The sequence below is a fragment of the Charadrius vociferus genome, unplaced genomic scaffold (genome assembly GCF_000708025.1).
Source record: "Charadrius vociferus isolate BGI_N301 unplaced genomic scaffold, ASM70802v2 scaffold411, whole genome shotgun sequence".
NCBI lineage: Eukaryota > Metazoa > Chordata > Aves > Charadriiformes > Charadriidae > Charadrius > Charadrius vociferus.
Window position 1 is genome coordinate 1,201,952 of NW_009646935.1, and position 21,742 is coordinate 1,223,693.

The 21,742-nt window shown below is 38.4% G+C and overlaps 1 protein-coding gene across 1 annotated transcript in view; it reads right to left on the reverse strand.

Annotated features, from left to right (window-relative positions):
• The window catches only part of NRXN1 (neurexin 1), a 472,728-nt gene that overhangs the window by 110,734 nt on the left and 340,252 nt on the right, over positions 1-21,742 (reverse strand). Inside the window, exon 12 of the mRNA XM_009894822.1 lies at positions 17,913-18,084. Within this exon, the coding sequence (XP_009893124.1) occupies positions 17,913-18,084 (172 nt within the window). The remainder of the gene's footprint in view (positions 1-17,912; positions 18,085-21,742) is intronic.

A 21,742-nucleotide genomic window follows, 5' to 3' on the forward strand; every position in this document is an offset into this window, starting at 1 on the left:
ATAGCTTCCTGCTTTTATGATTTAGGAAGTTCTCAAGGGAGGAAAAAGATGGTTACCATAACATATTTATCACTTTCCTGAAATCTGTGCTTCATGACTTTTTGTATTCTCTGTGTAAAAATGGGAGAAAGACCCACTGCTGCATAAAGCGCCTATGAGGGGGGACAGGTGTGAGAAAGGCTGTCAGTGTTGTCACCAACCACTCCAATGGAAAGTCCATTTCAGTGCACCCTACTCTGCAAAAGCACTTACAGAGACGTTAAACATCAACCACAGAAGCAATTCTCAAGTGCCTTGCTAAATCATGGCCTGAAAAGGCCTTTTAAGCTACAGATCTCTTCTTGGATGTTTTCAGGTGACAGCTGGTGTCAAGGTAGCCTTGACAAGAAAGCCACTGACTCCAGTACCAGATCTAACATATGGATCTGACCTGCACCAGCTCAATCAAGATATCCCAATTCTTTAAGCTCTTGCCCAGAACAAACTTGCATATGAGGAGCTACTCTGTTAACAAGACCACATTTTAGATGGACAATGCAAAGCTGGCAGCTAACTTTTGTGTAGGTCTAAATTTATTGGCTTGATTTTCAGAGTTAATCTGAGATGAAACACCAGAACGAAAAAACACTCAATATTGAACTATTTAAGTGCATATCAATTTGCAAGGAAATATGTAATCGCTAGTCACCTGTCAATATGTTTAATTTTTCATTTTCTTTTGCAAAAATCCGTTTGCTGATGCAATATCCAGAAAGTAGACTCTACTTCTACTTTGAAACACTTATGAAATGTTAAATGGGGAAAAGATCAACTTTTGAAAGAACATAGCTCTGCTAGCACAATTTACACATCCATTTTTTCTCAGGAAACCACTTGACCTTTTAAAAACATACTGAAACTCACTATGTTGAAGAAATTAGATCAGGATATTATATTTCCAGCTTTATGAATTCTAGTAGCTTCTCTAATATGAAGCACTAATGCATTATTAAAATATAATGCAATACACTATTTAAATTATTTTTAGTTTTAAATGACAGTACTGAGAATGATGAAGTATTAAATAAACATCTAATTCTACGCAGATAATACACTAACAGCTAAAATGTGCAGATGGCTTACTAATAAAATATAATGTGTTCCAGTTTAATATTTTCAAGATAAAATTCAGGACTCTAAGAAGGAAGGACTACATCATTCCATCGATCCACTGTCCACCATCACCCATGAAAGTACTGCCATGGAATCAATAGATTACATGGGAAAGGGCAACTGCCTACCATCCTTGCTTTTTATAAATACGAGCATGGATTTGCCACTGCTTCTAAAGTAGACACTAGAACTTACAAACAAACTTTCATGGCTAAGGCTGAAGTAAATCCAATGAAGATTAAAATATGTCTAACTGCCAGGATGGATTGCTGCCATCAGTAAAGCACAAGGCTGAAACACGGTTCTGACAAAGATTGGAGTAACATCCCGTTTTGTTTTCTGCACAGAACACCCATGGTGGTCACATCCACAGAGCAATGGCAGATAAGGGAAGCGTACATACAGCAGATTATTTTTGACAGACTCTTGCAACATGGTTCATCTCTCCAGCTCAGCTGGAAAAGCTGTACAGAGGCTTACTCCATAGAATGCTCGGTAACTAAAGTCAGCTACTGGAAAAAATACATGTTAACAAACTGTGAGATATCAGATAGAATGGCTAAGCAAGCAGCTAACTAATAATCATTTTCATAGCTACCAGGATTTGTGGATGTATAAATATACAAAACTGAGAAAGAGAAAGATACATGATATGTTAGGATTGGGACAATATTTGCAGTATTCTCTTTCGGCTCTTTTACAAATACGTTCCCATTTTATTACAACAGGACTGATGTGTTTAAGCACAGTAGTACTTCTGGACATAGAAATTATTTCTGGATATATAAATGATACCTGGAAACTTTATTTTTTTTCTGGTATGATTTGGTTAGCTCCTGGAAAACTATAGTTATATCTGCATTAAGAACACAATGGTAGCACAGCACCACAGCACTTAAATATTCTTATATTGATAGTACACTCCTAACACGGACATGTGTATAATCTGATCTGCATATCACAGGATATGAATATTGAGCTATTTGATCCTGTATTCAGCCATAAATCTATTGTTTGGTTAATTCATAACCTGTAACAGGCTCAAACAAGTCTTCCAGGAAAATACCTTCTCCTAACGTGATGACACACAGTAATGGAAAATCTTTCAGCAGTGAATTCTAAGGCTCACCGTTGAAATCTTGTGCTCTATTTCTTGCATGAATTTCTTAGTTCTGGTTATGGCTTTCTAGGAACAGTTAAAGAGCACTATAAGCATCTAGTGTTTTCTACCCCTGAAAGTACTTATACTGTAATCAAATTACTACTTAGTTTTCTTTTTGACACCATAAATCAGCTGACATAGAACCTCTTTTGGGCTCTTGTTACACATCCTCCAATTTTCTTCCACAGAACCTAGGTACAGACTTTGATACCTGTTCCAGAGCTGACTTCAAAGTGCTGTAAAGGGTGGTAAAAATCCTCCCCAATTCTTACATTTCAGCCTTTTGTGCCCACAAAGCAATTTCCATAAATGCCTTTGTCACAGCATTACATGATGTTTCATACAGAGCAACCAGCAAGATGAGACCCCACAAGTGCCTTCTCAGAATTCTCTGTGTCCAGGACATTGTCTACATTGCTGTAACCTTCGCTCTTTGCTTTGACCCCCACCTTGGCACTTAGTATTGCTGCAGTCTAACTGTCTTTAAATCCTCCTGGCTTTCCAAGTGATCATGTTCACACACCACAATTGCCCTGCACTCGCTATTATTTACCACTTTTTTTTTTTTTTTTTTTAAATCTTTGTAACAGCCACGCATCAGCAGCGATGACTTAATGCAGACTTCCAGGCCACTTACAGACGTGTTAGATATTTTCGAGCCCAGTACAGAACCCTGTAAAACCCCACTGGACATGCTTCCAGTCAATGAATGCTCCTCACTGCTATTTGTCGTATGCAATATTGAGTTTATTAGCTCAAGCTGACTAATGAAAAATTAACTATAATCACTGCTTATCACTTTCATGAAGAGTATCCATCAGCTTTGGGACTGACAATGAGATGCATGGCTGTGATATGCAGGCTCCCCAAAGTCACAGCAACACCAAACACTGCAGCACTGCACCTCTGCGGATGGTAATTTGGCTCATAAAGGATGATTTATACACACAGGATACCTATGAGCACCATAGAAGTTAAAAACGGGAGGAGGAACCCTGAAACTGAGCCTGAAAGACCTCTGTCCAAATCCTTCGTGTGTACCTTATCCTACCACAGCTTTTTGGAATTGACAGTGCAACTATAGCACTGTCTTCAGTCTGAGTTCAGACAAAAACACAGGTGAATTTGCCTGAGAGAGAACTACAGGACTAGGACCCTACAGTGAGATGCTCGAGAATCCTTTGGTTGACAGTTGCTGAGAGGCAATTGCTGTGCTCTGAAAATGAGACCATATTTTCAAGATCTAGCCCTATACTCAGCTACAGTTAAACTTTTAGTACCATTTGTTCTTTTGAAAAGGGTATATTTATTCTACTCTCCCTATTGTGAAACTGTAATTTAAAAATTTTAAACTAGTAGTCTATTAATGCCTGTTGGTTCTGTAAAACAGGAAAATCAGAATTGATTTTATATATACACTTAACCCTGACAACATTGTGTTTCATTTAGTTTTTTAATGTCCACTAAATTTGATGCTGCACCAGAAAGGCCATTTATCTCCTTAGAAATAGTCCACAGAGGAAAATAAACCATTCACATCTCAATTAAACCAGTTTGGAAAAACATAATTTCACTGCCTTTAATTCAGTTAACTTCTGCTTGTAAGGGGTTGAAATCAGGATGCCATTCACAATGTTTTGTGCTTCTGATACAGCAATGGATGTTCAATTTCTGCCTCAGATCTATTTGAAACGGCGTATGCTACAGAATCTGATTCTTGTGAAGCTTGTAAGGGTTCTAGGTTATACAAATCATACAAGCTTTTCAGTCTTTTTCTGACAGGTAGTATAAACTGCAAAAAAGACCCTCCGGTTTAGTGACACCTTGCTAAGGTCAAGGTAACTCTTTGAACACTCCTGGAACACTCTGAACTTACTTTTAAATGCACGATACAATACAACAGTCCTGTAGAATCGGATACAACCAAGTTGCCGTTAATCAGAAATCCCAAGTATTAAAGAAAAAAGTTATTTTGAAAGTGTGCACACTGCAGTTGCACGATGTTTTCTTTTTGTGACTAACAGGGCTTAAGACTGCAGAACGCGAACCACACAGCAGGATGAAGAGACGAGCGTACACCTTCCCTCCTGTGTTCACGTGGTCCAAAGGGGGAGAAAGAGAGTCTCAAGTATGTATGTCCTCATACATTCAAAACAGCAATGATTTCTGGCCTCCTGGATACCTGGGTAATGTGGTTCAGTCTCTTGAAAAAATATATCTAGGACAGAGCAGGTTGCCGTTTTCCCTGCTGCAGTAAGAATTATAGCGACTGCTTCGGAATTAGTTTCATGGAAGTTCTTATCCTGAAGACATAAAGTACTATTCTGCTGTCACACCTCACAACACCGGTAAAATATACCTGGGGACACATGCACAAACATGGCCCAAATAAAAAAAAAATACCTCATCTTCTGAGAGCACCTAAAACACAATTGCACTGCAGAGAAATTATTTTTGTTTTCCATATGATAGATTGTCTGGTTGGAAGGCTCAACTCTGCATTGATTTGTTCTGTCCTGAGAAAGGCTCCCATTTCAGACTGAACTCGGGGTCGCCCCAGAAGCTAATGGAAACAAACTGCATCGCAGAAGGAACACAGGGCAGCAGTACACTATTGTACTCTTCTCTTGCGTGATCTATCAGCCGCCGGGAGCCTTAATACCAGTCTTAGAGCAAAAGCATGTGTATGCCCACCAAGTAAGGCATCTCCAGTGAGAGGCACAGTGACAACCATATCAACTTAACTGTTACACAAAAGTAATTTTTTCTGAAGTCAGTGGATATTTGTTTGGCTCTGTGGGGGACATGTTATGTAAAGTTTTGCGTAACTGTGAATGGGACAGCTATGAACCTACTAGAAGACAAGCTGAAAGGAAAGACAAACAGAGGAATCTGGTGTTCAAAACTTTGCATTGACAAGATCCTACCATTGGGAAAGAAAAGAAAGATTTCAATTATCTTTTAAGACCTTGATTCAATCACAGATATCAGCATGGTATTGTTAAGGAAGCTACTGAGTAGCTGAAATTCCTTGGTAAAGAATTGGATTGAATCTTTTTCTTTTTAACCAACACGACATTAATCCACTGTTTTGAACTTATTCTGCTACATTGGATAAAGCGTGATACTGCAGGTTACATGGAAAACTTAGGTCAAACCAAATAAAAGCATGCAAAAGAACCCCTACATATTGGCAATGTTTCATCTTTCATGATCTGACTTTCACTGGGATTGATAATAGACAATGGTCTTCCTGAAGAAGTGAATGGGACCAGCTGGGGCACATTTGCCATGTCTCATTCTGAGATCTGTTTTCACTCCCACTTTCTTCCTCTAACTTGAATCCCCACAACTTGTGGTCTTCTTCAGAAATCCCGCTTCCATATCACCCTGTGCCTAATTATGGTAAGCAGGTATGGGCATCATCCTTTGCCACAAGACACAAAAAGAACAGCTATCTTTTTCTTTCAGTGTTTTAGAACACCTTTTTCTGAATCACTGCTCATTTGACATTTTCTTTCTCCTTCTAAACTAGATGCATTGTGGCACCTTCCAGTATTTAACTGAAAGGTGTTATACCTTCTGTGATCAAGTAATGACAACCGTGCCACACATTTTATCAAGATCTGAATTTAATTACAGGATCTATCAAGTCTAAGAAGAGATGAGCCTTTGTATTTCACCAGGATATCCAAGATGAAAAATAAAGGAAAAAAGAAAATCTGTCTGCAGACTTAGAGAAGCGTTATTATATAGCATTATCTGACAGAAAAACCTGATAAGCTGTCAAATTAAAAAGCTGATTTGGGAAACTTAACTGAAACCACTTTTTGAAGAGACTTACTGTAGTGTCTTGTTTGGGTATCACCTAGGCTCTTTATTTAAAGACGACAGCAGGATAGAGCAATTTCATAATCTCTCAAAGGGCATCAGTGCTTTAAAAAAAAAAAAATATATATTTCACTGACTTTGGAGAAGCTGTAACAGAGGTTTACCCAAAGAGAATGGGAAAATCACCATTTTCGTTAACATCAGTCTTTCACGGTAACAATAAAATTATACTGAAAATGAGACCTAGATACATGCTGAAAAATACATTTAATCATAACCAAAGAGTAGTCAGAGCTGTATGAATCAGAAAAAGATGCAAGAAATCAGTTAACTGATGGTTTGTGGCTCAGTAACTAAGATTAATTTTTAATCTATTTGGATTCGTGCTAGATTAGTTTCCTGCATCTTACTATACTCTAGAGAACTTGCTGAAGTGAGTTTCACAGATTTTCTTCTCTTATTTTTAATTCTCTATGCCACTATTTTACACACTGCTATAACGCCTTCTTTTTTTCATATTATAACTGAACATAATTGTATGAATACTGGTAAACATCAGCTTCTCGTAATATTCATTGAAGATTTTGTGCAGTTGAAACAAACAAAACCCTGCTATTTTAGCATTGCTTTGGATAAATAATGAAAACAGCACAGAAAAGTTAATTGTTGGAAACATTTTTTGATTGATCATGAGTTGACTCAAATTAATACAAGAACAACTAAAAATAAGTCTGTAAATCAGATTCTTGATTTCAAAAGAACAAAATTTGATGAAGTGAAGGAAACCAGATTCTGTAATCAGTCTGAGGGCCTGGTCTCAGCCAGGAAGGACACTTGAAAATTCTTTAAGCTAAAGTATTAAAATAAAAATTATATATATATTTGGACTTGCACCTACAAGATTAAAAATATACAAGGGGACACCTACATGGCTGAATAACTACACTATCATAGACTATATCATAGGAGGTTAAAAAACTAGACTTGCTCAGCAAAGAAAGCAGTGACATTCAGAATTAGAAGGAAATAAATATAAAAGTAAAGTTGCCAAAACGCAAGCTCAAAGGACCTTTCAAAGAAGGTAAAATAAATTTAAAAGCCAGATATTCTTAAGTGCTATAAACGAAAAGAGATCATGGAAAGCAGAGGAGTCACTTTGTAGTAAGGTTGATGATGATCCAAGGAAGCAGACTGGATTGACTAACAGGAATGTGTCTATGAAAATGTAGATCTCCACAGCTCAGAAGAAAGAAACGTACATATTCTTAATGAAGTTGTGGGGTCAGAAGGTGAGGAAGATGATCTTTATCCCAGATTGTAAAAATAACAAGCCAGGAGGTTTTAAATACAGCTATCCAATGGGCCATGCTACTTCTTGAATTACAGAACAGAACATGTAATAGCTTCACATGAAAAAGGGAAAAGCTCCATCCAGTCAAATTATTTAGTCTGACCTTAGTCATACACGGTGCTTTAGAACAAATTCAAAAGGAAAGAATTAAAGACATGGAAGTGATTGGAAAATGAGATAAAATGCAAAACTTTACCAAATCATGTTAGACTAATCTAATAGCTGTATTTGATAAGTTAACTGATTTTCTAGATGAAGGAAATGAAGTATATCTAATTTATCTGGATTTCAGTAAAGCATTTGATATGATGCCATGTAGCAAATCATTGATTAACTGTGTAAAACAGAGAAGTATAAAAATTGCATGGTAAAGAGCTGAATAAAAAAAAAGACAACAAGGGATAGCATTGAACAAGGAGTTTTTCCTCTCCTCCTTCCGCTCTCCTGTGTCTCATGTAGACACCTCAGCCTGATATCCTGCTTCTGTATCTACTTCTGAACACAAGGGCTGCTTGCTTTAGGTCACACTCAAGGTGCCCATCTCCCCAGGATGCAAGCCCCTTCCAGGAAGATTGCATTGCAGTCCTCTCCTCCCTAATACTTCCACTTTGTTACGGTGTCATCTTCAGCTTCTTGGTGAATCATTCACACAGATGATAAACAGTCATTACTTGTCACATTCAGACCTGCCAATGTGTCAGCTATATCATATTCTGGCCCTTGTTGTTCCCTACTATATTACCTATATTTGAAAGTTAAAAATTTTCTAGAGATAGTAGGTCACTCAGACCTATCAAAGCTCTTCAAGTATTTTGGAGAGCTGATGCCATCTAGTTGAATGGCTGGAAGATCTACACGTGCTTAAGTCAAGCAAATATAATAAACTAAATGCCAAGTTCTACATCAAGTTAACAGGACGAGTATCATGGCGAATTCCAAAACTGTGTTAGACTATGCCATAGGAGCTACCACTGAGGCCACTGAAGGTATGTAAGGAAAATCAGTGGTTTTCGCACAGGAAAACTACCAGGGTGGAATGCCTAAGAAAGTACCCGAGATGAGTTCCAGGACCAATCTTCTTCGGTATTTTCTTCACTGATCTCAGTATAAAATGTCAACCGCACAATGAAATCTGCAGCATAAAACTAGACATATTAGTAACTCTGAAGAGACTGCACATATCGGTCAAGAACAACTGAGCCCTTCTGAATTAACAGAAGTGGCACTAAAGCTTATACTACAAAGTGCAGGTCACACACTTAAGATAAAGGACCAGTCACACCATTTTTCTGTGATAAACTGGGATATTATGAGAAGAAAGACGTTCAATGAGTATACTAATCAGCTGTAGAATGATATTGAGCCATCCAGTTTTGAGGTATGAAAAGGGAAAATATCTTAGACTGCATCAGTGGAGATGACTTTCAGCATTAATGTCTTCACATAAGGTCCTAGTATTCTCACTATTGTCCATTTGCAGCCACATGTGCTTTTGAAAAATGAATTCAAAACAAAAAAAAGCATCAAAAGAAAGGCTATTATGATAAGCAGAGAAATAAGAAAACTATTTTGTGAAAAGACATACAAGAACAAAGCGGGATGAACTCGAAGGGTTTGGACCAGAAACTGAAAGAAAATTTCTAGGGGCGGGAGTTTTCTCCTAATTTACCCTCTAAGAGAAGCGATTTGTGCAAAAGAAGCAGACTTGACCCAGTACTTTTTTCTTTCTCATTTCTTAAGCTCTTCTATCACTAACATAACTTTTAAACACACATGGGGAAAAAAGAAATGGGAATGGGGAAAAAAAAAAAACCCAACCCAAACCACTAATATTTCAGAGGGGAGGTGGGACACTGATTTAAATACAGTTCAAATAATATTTTCTTTAGCATTCTAAACATTCTCAGAACTTACTTGTTTTCTGACAGCTAATGAAAATAATTCATGACCTGTCTACAGCATTAAGCCTTTGTCTTGAGCGAGTGCAATTAATTAAAAATACTTTCAATAGGAATTCAAACAATCTCAACTGTGTGTATTATCTTTCATGTATCAACTTTTCTTTTGCTGTTATGATGCCTATCCAACAGAACAAGTTGATTTTTTTTAACTTTGGGACAAGAATGAAAAACGCTTTGATCAATTAAAACATCGTTTAAGCTTATGAAGATTTTGCAAAATCTCTCACTCCAGAAAAAAATGCAAGTAAATTGCATAAACCACTACATATTTCATGTTTAAATTTTACTTTTTTATTGCCTGTCAAAGGAAGCATATATTGTTTTTTTTCATTCTTCACTAATCTTTGTCTTTCTAGTAATCTTGAAATCTTCTCTAGTACAGCCAGTATATATGGTTTCTAACTTCTTTTTTTTAAATCAATGTTAATGAATATATAACTTAAGGTTTAAATGATCAGACTTCCATTGAAAATCAATGGATTTACTCTGTTGATTTTCATTAAGTGAATTCATTAAGGGAATCTGTACCTCTGTTCCCCCTAAGCCAGAGTCTGATCGATGACAGAACTCTGCCTTTACCAGTAGGGTTGTGTAATTTCTTCCTGAATATTTTCACATATGGAACTTTGTCAAAGACTTCGTGAAAATAATAATAATAAAAAGTATGTTAACTCATTCATATTTATGCCCCATTATCTCCTATCAAACCAGAGTATGTTTAACTAGAATAGTTACCAGCAGACATTCCCAGATGGAGACCTCAGCATAAACAGAACCCCAGGGAGATGTGACTGCATGGACACATGAAAGGCCATAGAGAACATCAATGAGTTTTGCTTTCCAAATCTGAGAGGATAAGACATTACTTGGTAACCAAGGAAGTACTGACTTAGCTGGTATTTTTCCCTTTCTTTTCTTATGAATTCCATGGGCTAAATACTTTAGACCCACATCTATAGCCTGATTTTATACATATGCATAAATTTGTACATAGAAGTGTTCATTTGCACTGTATAATTCATCTTCTACGTATTCCCAGATGGAGAGTTCCTGAAAAGTCCTCCTGTTCTTTCCACACCCTGTTATCTCCAAGGGAAGTAAAGTATGATGAAACGCCCTTGTTTCATTGGCACTGCTAGTTTCTCACAGCAGGAAAACGACATACAAAACAGGAGACATTGGGCAATATCTGTTTCAAAGAAGCTTAATTGCCATGAACAAATATTTTCCGTTGAATTTCCCTCCTGGGCAGAAAGGTAGTCTTTATTTTGTCTTTGGGAGTGTTGCCCCCACCAAGTAATGAGAGGCTGCTCCGAGTTTGTGAGCTTTGCAGCTCATCAGAAGAGGGCGTTCTTCATATCCTCCATATCCACCATCAGGACTGACTTATCAAGGTGACAGATCTGACTATAGGAGTGTCAAAACTCTGACCATAGCAAAAGAAAGCGCATGAGAGGGAACCAAGATGCATTCTTTTATCCAAAGAAGGAATCAAGGAGAAAAAAGGTAAAGATGATTTTTTTTCTGGACAAATAGATAAAAAATAGGAGTCAGAAAGCTTATATTATTTCAGTCTGGGAAACACCTTGAAAGTCACATGTCCTAACAGCAGTGGCCAGGGAGGTTTAAAAAATTACCGTATGTCAAATGCAAGGCAAGGCACCATTTACTTGTTAAGTTCCTACTTCACCTTGACCATTGTAATGTTGTATGGATGTGGTGATAACAGCTTATCTGTTCATTATATTAGAATATTCAGAGATACGCTTGTGAAAGGGTTCAAGATCTCTCCTGGCCACCACACTTATGCCTGAGAAGCAGATCTTTGATTCTCTTCAGAAGTGGCTATAGGGGCTTGAATTTGGAAAGCATTTCTAAGCCAATGGTATGCAAGTTAGACAACTACATGGATTGCTTGCGAAATACTAATCCGTTCTGGAGAAACAAATGTAATGACACAAATGTCTCCTGTTAATTTTATGGTCAATCTGAACACACAAGACCAAGACAAATGGATAGTGCTTATCCTAAATAGGATACATGGCAATAGCTGACTCTTTGTATTTATCTTAAAGTTAAGTGTATCCCATGAAAAGATGGCAGACAGTTTGTCTACCTTCCAGAATACACGGACCAAGAAAAGCATTTAAATGAGACGCCCCCTTCCCCTATCCCTTGGATGTTCTGCAAAAACAACCTTTAGCCCACAGATCCAGAAAAAGTCCCTAAGACAACACATGCGCTCTCAAATGTTTAACCTTATGCGATAAAGGAAAAAGAAGAAAACCAAAACGCAAAATAGAATTATTCTGTACTATACCAAAATCCTAAGAGCTTCAGCTGCCAGTTGCCATATTGCAGAGGTACTTGGCACTAACCATAATGTCAGCCTGCGGTTTGATCTTCTGCGAACATACATGGACTCTCACACAGGTTCTTCTTTGGTGGGTATGCTCAATCATAATTTATACTCCCAAATCACAAGGATACATCTGTTGCAGTAGTCTGGCAGTGTTTTGGACAATCTCTTTTGTGTGAACAACATGTGCGAGATGCTCATGCTGTCGGATCTAGGTCTGTCAGACACATCCCTGACAATGTCTGCTGACCCATGGGGTACATTGAGGACAGCTGCAACTCAGTTAGGCTGACCAGAGATCCAGGGATGACCAGGAAGGCTTTGTTTTAGATATTTGCCTACACCAGACTGTATCTTCCAGACTGCTGCAGGGTCCCGGAACTGCTGAGTACTCGCAGCGGTCTGAACAGTTTTGAAACCATAGACGAGTTGGGCAATTTTTAACAGATCATCTTATATCCAGAAAATTCTGCATCAGTGTGATTTATGATGGAAGTCCTGAAGAGTAGGTTCCTGCTGGTAAAATGATTGGTTGCACCGTGTTTTTTAAAAGAATCAGCATTGGGCAAACTCCCTTTGACTGCAGAAAGCATAGAGTTATTCACAGAAAAGTGATTTTGAAAATCCTTCACAATAAATGGCGATTATTCTAGCTTTAGAAAGTCACCTAGCTTGTTCTGCTATACATTCCCAGACTAGTAAAATGCACACCCTTCACTACTAAGGAAGGAAAATTAGAAAATTGAGAAAATTGTTTTTCTTGTTAAATAGATATAGTTTTGAGCACTGCTGTGAGAAACATTTTTTTTTTTTCACCCATTTGATTTGAAACAGGTTTTCTTTCAGGTAAGGAAGAAAAGGTTGTTTCAAATTAAATGAAATGATTTGTTCTCAGATTACCTAAATCCCCTATAAACACTAGGTAATCTTGACATGAAAAGTCAGAACATTTTATTTAGAAAATACTGAAATTAATATTTTGACATTACTAAAACCAATTTCCTATTATTTTGTTTTTTCTTTTGGCCACAATTGTTAGTTCAGTTTGACCCAAATTAACAAGTCCTTTGGTTCTCTACCATAAATGAATTCTTAGCAAATCTACATTTCAGTGTAGAATTATTACCTAACTGAAGTTACGACATGTGCATGCAGCCCAGAAAGCCAACCGTATCCTGGGCTGCATCAAAAGAAGTATGGCCAGCAGTGCGAGGGAGGTCCCTCTATTCCACTCTTCTGAGACCCCACCTGGAGTACTGCATCTAGCTCTGGAGCCCCCAACGTAAGAAGTACATGGACCTGTTGGAGTGAGTCCGGAGGAGGGCCACGAAGATGACCAGAGGGCTGGAGCACCTCTCCTATGAAGAGAGACTGAGCGAGTTGGGGTTGTTCAGCCTGGAGAAGAGAAGCTCTGGGGAGACCTTATAGTGGTCTTCCAGTACCTAAAGGGGGCCTACAGGAGAGCTGGGGAGGGACTCTTTATCAGGGAGTGTGGTGACAGGGCAAGTGGTAATGGTTTTAAACTGAAAGAGGGGAGATTTAGATTAGATATTAGAAAGAAATTTTTCACTGTGAGTGTGGTGAGACACTGGTACAGGCTGCTGAGAGGAGCTGTGGATGCCCCCTCCCTAGAGAAGTTCAAGGCCAGGTTGGATGGGGCTTTGAGGAACCTGGTCTAGTGAAAGGTGTCCCTGCCCATGACAGGGGGGTTGGAACTTGATGATCTTTAACGTCCCTTCCAACCCAAACCATTCTACGATTCTACAAGAGCAGCCTGTTCACAGTAGAAGCTGAAGTTGCCACTATGGTGCAGTCCCACCGCCCCAACATTGCCAGACAGTCAGGAAGGGCCATTAAAACTAAGTTGTGAAGCAGAAAAGATAAGCCATAAGGAGCAGAAAGGATCTGCATGGAAAATGGAGTTAGTCTATTGATTAGGAACTCTTGACTGCACAGTCAGCGTTTTTCTCATTCCTGTTTAATATGATCGGAAATTAGGCTGCACACAGGTAAGTTAATGGGAAATCACTATCTGAAAAAGAGGCCAAGGTGAAATATTAAAGTTCTTTGGGAAGGTGCAGAAGGATGATAATCATTCAGTAAAGAGACATAACATTGAATTTAGTTAAGAAAGATGGAATATACCAATCCAGTACAGATCTGGGCATCTTAGTCAGCTATCAAAAAACTACAATGTCATTCTCAATCATAGGTGTACCCAGCAGCCACTGACACAATGAGGACGTGGGAAAACAGGACAAACATTTAATAAAGGGCAGAAATTGATGTGTGCATCCTCATAGCTCTAGCATTACACTCAGACAAATGTCAAGAGAGAAACTTTGGAGTAAGAAAATAAAAATAAAAAAAGTACTTTGATGGGAGTCTGGAAGAACATATGCACCTAAATCTAAACCTCTGTTTCTAAAAATCATCCAACCATTTCAGGACACTGAAATCTCCACATTTGTCTAGGACTAAAACACATCTTCCCCCCACTATACTCTAAAAAACAATCAGCCACCTTTAAAAGGATAATCATCCTCTACCACTGCCCAATCCCATCTCTTTTCCTTTTACAGTTCTCTCATTTCACATCTACTCAGATACAAACTGAAGTACATTGGCCCAGAGAAAACAAAACACTCGAGTCTAATAGGATGGAAAATGTTGTACAAGAGAAACTTGCTAGATCCTACTCACCTTCCCAGGTAATTTCTGCATTTTATGCAGCTCTAGGATAAAACACATGAAGCAACCATGGAAGCCCTATGGGACATTGCCATAAGATGCTTTTGCAAGGTGTCTACCTCTGACTGCTCATAAAGCAATATTAGAGAATCATGTGTGCTACACCAGCTAGAAAACCCTTTGCAAGAGCACTGAACTCTGGGCAACTCCTGAGACCCAAGACTGAGTTCAGACTCCCTACAAATCCCACATAGACCTGTGGCAGTCAGGGCCACAGCTCTTTTGAAAAAGATGCTCGCTTTGAGTATCAACAGGGCTACCCACAGCATCCTCCTAGCAAGTGATGCAACACCAACTGTTATTTGGCCTTGGGTGCCATTACCTACAGCAGTTAGATGGGACCGTATAAAGGCTACACAGGCAATAAAACTGGAAAATCCTGACCATCTGGCCAGAAACTCCTCTCAGAAAATCTTCACCCAATATTCTAAGGTGCCAATCACAAACAAGCAGTGTTTTGTAGTCAGACACTCTAACCAGAAGTGTAATTCAGGGTATAATCTTTCCTTGTAACAAAAGGAGAGTTCATGAGTTGGCATGCTTTAGGCCACCAGCTGGGGGTTTTTTTGTATTATTTTATTTTTGAAAAAAAAGGAAATCCAGCATATTTAAGAATAGCAAACTTACTAATTATGCTGCTAATCTTGTTTCTGTTCTTAATTTAAAAATAAAACAACCCAGAAGTAGGAGAGAGAAGTCTGCGCTTATGTGCAGTGGTGCAGGAACATTAAGAAATTATGCAGAAAGAAACAATTCAGGAAACAGGCACAAAGCAAAAAAAAGAATAGCCTTTCTAGCACTGAAATGAAAGCTAATGAGCCCTCACTCATGCAAACAGGATCAGATTCAGTCCATATTGTACAACAGGATCAAATTCGGTCCATATTGTACAACTGCAACACGTCCTCTGTCCAAAACATAAGCAAGGAGCAAGTTAGCTGGTAAACCAGTAATGCCAGGTACCACTGTCCGTCCACAGCACCAGCAGAAGCATATCTAATTTGGGTGCAGCAGCATTTCCCAAACTGTGTTCTCTGATATCTTTAAGACGTTACTTTTAGAAATACTACTTTTAGGACTGGAATGACAGTGGTAGCTTTGGACACGGTGCCATTAATATCTTCAGAGCAGTATCAACCTTGCTCAAAGGCAGCATAGTCTTCAGGACAAGCCTACATCTTTTCTAAAAGGTACATCAACACCAGTCTGTAAAGAAACTAGTGTTTAAAAAGGGGTTTAAATGAAGAGTGTGGCAAACTTGAAGGAGCAGCATGGAAATACAAGAGAAAGGTATGGTTAGGGAAGGGAGAAGAGACGGAAGGTGAGAAGGAGGAGGACAGATTTCAAGAGCAATGCTATGGCATACAGGAGCCATAAAATATTATTATGGGAAATGCAAAGAAAATTAAAGGCCGACAGCAGTCTTGGAAGATCCAGCAATAAAGCAAGCCAAGGGACTCTGTACCCCGGCTGATGAAGCAACTGAAAATGCCTTGAAATGCAGCTTGTGCATACATTGCTAAAGGAAGCTCAAGAAGCTCTAATTTTTTGTTTTCCTTTTTCAAAGAAAACATCCAACCTCCTTCCACTCCACTAATCCCATCCCGAGGAAATCACTCTATTTTCTAAATTGATCTGCGTTCGGTATTAAACAAATTCTGTGTGCCGCTGTCTTCAGAATTCAACTGCAGTTTGTCCTTGTTATAGCCACTTTATATTTTCGTGAAGAAGAAAAAGAAAAATATTTTCATCTCATCATTCAGGTAAAAAACAAAAGAAACAAAAAACCCACCCCAAACCTCTTTTTTCCTTTCTGCTACAGAAGTCTTGAACACAAACTAAAACACACTCCTCCTCAGCTTCCACCATCTTATCTCAGCTACCATTTACCAAATGTTGCAAAAGTTAGAAAACAAGAGGGACACGGGGGGAACAGGAATATCTGAAAGATCACAGGAGATACAGTATCGCCCTCTCCCTCAAGAATTTATCACCTCTCAGAGATGTGTCTAACTTAAAGCCATTAATTGTTTCTAACCACCGAACTGTCACTCATTCATTATGCATTAGCACACAGGTGGTTTTTTAAACAACTACTGCTATACATAATTTCATTTGCAATGCATACTTTCATTTTTATTTTAAATTCTAAATTATTTCCAAGAAACAATGTGAAGGGTTATAAGTCACCTGGGGATTTTTTTTAATTTATTTTTTGTTGTTTTTTTTTTTTTTTAAAAAAAGGCAGGTGAACAGCTGGACTACAACTCAAACACCACCACCACAAAAAAAAAACCCAAACAACACAAAAAACCAAAACAAACCAAAAACCCTGCAAAAACCAAACCCTAAATACTAATAATTAGTGCAGGGAATGGCTTATGCATTCCTTATTAGTGAAACGTAGCATCTCACTCTACCCCCAAAGTGAAAAATTTTCTACTTGTAAACAGATAAATCAGAACTGTCATTTATGTAACATCAAATATGCAAACCAGAATACCTTTCACTTACATGTCTGGATTTGCTGCCTTTTGTTTAATAATATAAACACACACACCAACTGTTAACAGATAACATGCAAATTTGTAAGTTACCATTAATGGCTCAGTAGTCCTATTCAATAAGAAAGGGATTGCGTATCTGAAAAACCTGTTGCCTTCAAAAACGAATAAAATTAGTAACACAGTAATCTTCAGTGCATGGCATTTGCATAAAATTAAATATGGGTCCATTCAAGGCAACTCTGTATTCACATGAGCTGTCCTTTCCAAGTAACCAGCATCACTTGCATAAAATGCAAACTACAGGATATTACTTAAGTTAAGGCATCTTAATTTGGTTGGTTGGTTGTACAGCTAATAACTGATACCCCTTTTGGTTTATGCCTGCTGGAACACTTCTGCTAAATTCATAAGCTTCAGACTGCTTTAGTAACAACTTGCAATTAAAAGAACACAGACAACCTTTTCCTCAGTAAATGTTTTACCCCATCACTTGGAGATCGATTTGGGAGTCACTTTACTGTGTAGCTTTTGTCAAAGCCTTTTTTCCCCCCTAAAACAACAATCCAATAAAAACAAATGAAAACAAGAAACAAAACCAATATTTCATGCTTTGGTAACTGTATTTTCCCACTTCCAGTAATAACTTGAATTTGTGCTTTTAAACTCACTCAGGAAATGCCATCATCATAAACTGCATATTGCTCAGGACTCCTTAACTACTTAATTAGCTACTAAAACACTGCGAAGGAGCTGACGTTGTATTAGAAGAGAAGCAAAATGAGCCAAACTCCACGCATCTCCCACCCTCTTAGTCACAAGCGTTTGTGTAAGCCCTTACCTGCTGGGTAACGTTCGATAACTGGCCAGTTGTCCACCTGCAATGTGGCATTGCCACCACTTCTCGTGAAACGTACTACATGGTATTTTCCATCATTAATGATTGCGTTGATCTCTTCAATAGAGATGTCATCAGTTCCAACATTAAATTTAACTCCAATTTTTCCCTGGTGCTGCATATTTAAAAAAAAAAAAAAAAGGAAGAAGAAGAAAAAGAAGAACTAATTAAGAGTTGTTTTAGCAAGAAATAGAGACAGCGTGTCATACAGGGAAAGATTTCTAACAACATCTTCCCTCCTCAGATGTAACTTCTGAAGGCTTGCATGTGGCAGTGACAAGCCTCCTGACAGCTCAGTAAGTCCGGGACATCTCTTTGATGGATAATTGATATTCCTAATGAGCTATTTCACCAAATTGAGTTCTCTCCTTTTCCAAGAGATTCAGACCAAGATGAGGATGGAGGAAGGGGGAGGAAAGCTCACGTTTGCTTTCTTTCCCTCACCTCCATGAGGATTAACACCATATTTCCTTTCAGGCTTTCAAAGTGGAAAGCCTTGCAGTGTCACTTGGAATAGATACGAGGATTATCTGGCTATGAGAGCCAAGGCTCAGCCCTGCATCTCCTTTCTCCAAACCTCATTCATTCTCAGAGTCCTCACAAATGATAACAAAGGAGGACGTTGCTTTCCCCCCTCCCCCGCCCCCAGTGGAGACTTTTTTGCATCACATCGTAGTAGCTCTGAATCACTAGGACAAGACCAGACCGTTTGAGTAACAAGGACTTTCCTGATCAGAGCCAGGGAGGAGTGAAAGGCGTTTGTGACACAGGGACAGCGTCTTGTTCATACTAAAGACCAAGACTCTCATTTTCCTGCTGGGATTTGCCTGGAAATTCCTGTGCCTGAGCGTGCCCAGGGCTAAGGCGACTTTCCACACACATTCATACTCAGGACCAAGGCTGTAGATTTTCCAGATGATTGTGATATTGGCACGTTTTCATTTTTTTTGTCTTTTAATTATTAAGATGTTTGGTCGAATGAGACATTTACATTTTAACAAAGTCTTAATATCTATTACAAGTTTAACTTAAGGACTTCATGATAATTTTTTTCTCTTATAAAATCAATTGTACTCCTGAATAAGGGTATCTATTAAATTGAGGAGAAGAAAAAAGCACTGCACCGTATGAGATTAAGGGCTTGTGCATGATAAGTGGCAATTCTACATGAAATTTCACGTCATTGGTACAGGTACATCCGTCTTAAAAGTTAAAGAACTTCTTAAAAGAAGAACTTAAAGAACTTCTTTTTACACTACCAGATAAAACACAATTAAAGATTTCAGTTTGTACCCCTTGGTCTTTCACATCAATCTTGCCAGAACCAGCTTCACCTCTCCTGCATAGCTTTTGTGTCTGCTCCCTTTCTCTCACTACCCTGGCACCACTCCCTGTAGTAAGCGTATCCTGCAGCTCCTCATCTCTGGAAGTCTCCCAAGTGAAGAACTCAGGAATTCTTCCACTTTATTTTATTCTCTTCTTAAATACCTGACTTCATTTTCCAGTAGTGCTTGCATATTCCAGTTACACAGTTGAGCAGCTGCTGAACACCTTTGGAGAAAGTCCCTCAATGCTTTGGCATGACACTATCACCTCTGCAGCTGTGACTTTTTTAAAAACAATAAAAGGACCATTCCCTGCTGAGATTTGCAGAACTACTCTGAAAAGTTGTTTGGGGTTTTTTTGTTTGTTTGTTTGTTTTTTTTTTAATTTTAGTTGCTCAGTTCCTTTAATAATGTTCTAAATATTCCTCTTTTTTCCTTGCGGATTGTTTTAATATTTCTCTATTGGCTGGTCCTACCTTTCCATGTCTCTAGGGTGTCAATAAGGGATCCACCTCATCCAGCACACACTCACCTTCTTTTGCCTCTCGTGTGAGCTGCAGAGCAATCCCCCAGTTATCATGGGAGAGTAACTGTAGCTCTGTTTTATTTCAACCAGTTCAACTATGACTCAGAACATATTTTACTCATTTTCTCCCATGGATGCAGCAGCTTATTTGCTTCACCTGTTTCATTCATATGCTTATTCTCATTGTACAGAAACGTATACAAAGAAATATAACATTGTCCTGGCTCTACAGCAATCTCCTCTTTTACTAATTTATGAAATGCAGAAAACCAGCATGTAATGGTAATGGCACATGCACCTTTTCACAGTACTTTCAAGAAATCAAAGGCTTTGAGGATTTAAAAAAGCTGACTAATTTTATGGTGATTCATAATTATACTATTCATAACCTACATTTTACATACCTGCTTTCCTATTTGCTATATATACATACACACATATATTATTTTAGATCAAAAAATGACAAGGAAAACCAAACACCTTTGAGTGAATAGGACAGGTGCAGGCAAAATGAAGTGGTGTAAAAGGCAAATACGTCTGCAGCTTTTCCAAAATAAGAGAATGTGGTGCCGCAATGGTTACCAATTTACCATTTGTAAATGGCCAGGTATTGGCAAGTGAAATGAACACTTTAGAGACTTGAAGGCAGACCTTTAGCCTTACTTGATACATATATACTGTTTAGTGAAAAAAGCAAGTTTCTCTGACTTTTCACATATGTACAGAAGTACTGTGCACAGACACCAAGCATGTACCTGCAATGCAAACATCACCACAATAGTTGATAACACGCTATAGTGATTTTTTGGGCTCTATTTCTGATATATTTATGTAGCAGAGAACATGAAAAACTCAATTCTTAAAGGATATGTTGTATTTTTTCACACTTCTTCAGCACCTATGGGCATTTATGTAATCTCCCATAAAACAAGCAACCAAATCTGGGTTTCAAGTTTAAGTCTTCCGTATTATTATATCCACATGCAAGTTTGACTTCTGAACATTACGCTGAACACGATATGGACTACAACCCCATTACGCACAGCCCTTTAGAACCACAAAATAAAATATGATGCAAAGACCTGATGGTACACAACCCCAGACAGATCATGACACTACCATACAGCAGTAAGTCACCACGAGGTACATCAGCTGAGTTACATTAAGCACCTCCATATGTAGATAGGGGTTTTAAGCCCTTGCATAATCATGCAGTAGTTTGACTCACTGTACTCCTCCTTCGCTGCAAGATAATGTAAGTCACATTATTTTTCATTTGTCATTGGTTGAGACCATATGCACATACAGTTACTGTGGATTAGATGATATACGTAACCTGTTGAGATAACCTGATCTTGGCCCTCAGCCCTGTGATGCTTAATATAATGGGTCTGTAGCCCATTAGAAATAACTGCTTTTTATTGTTTCTTCTTCTTTTTTGGATCAACATGATAGTGTGGAAAGGGAAGAGACTGATAAAACTCAATTACTATATCTGCTTTGCCAGCCTCAGTTGCATAGTTCAGTAGTAGAAATTTTCCTTTATCACTTGTTCATTCATAGTAATCTTAAAGTTACTCTTCCTATCAGAAGCAGCCTCAGACAAATGTGGAATGAGAGGTTCCCTCCTCAGCAACACGATGATGGGCACAACACAATGTCTGTGCATTACTAAGTACCTCAATAAGTCAACATTACTGTTGAATGATATCATCCTTGCCCGTGTCCTGAAATAGCACAGTATTTCAGGCTCGTATTTCTAGGAGGTTATGTTTGCCCACTAGCAAAGATGATCATTTCAGAGCTCCCCTGGTAAAAATAAGCTCTGTACACAGGGCCTGTAGAAGTCCACCATGCTGTTTATGGTTCTTAAGCTGGTGTTTTATTTTATTCAATCTCACCCACTTGTGAGAGACCACAGG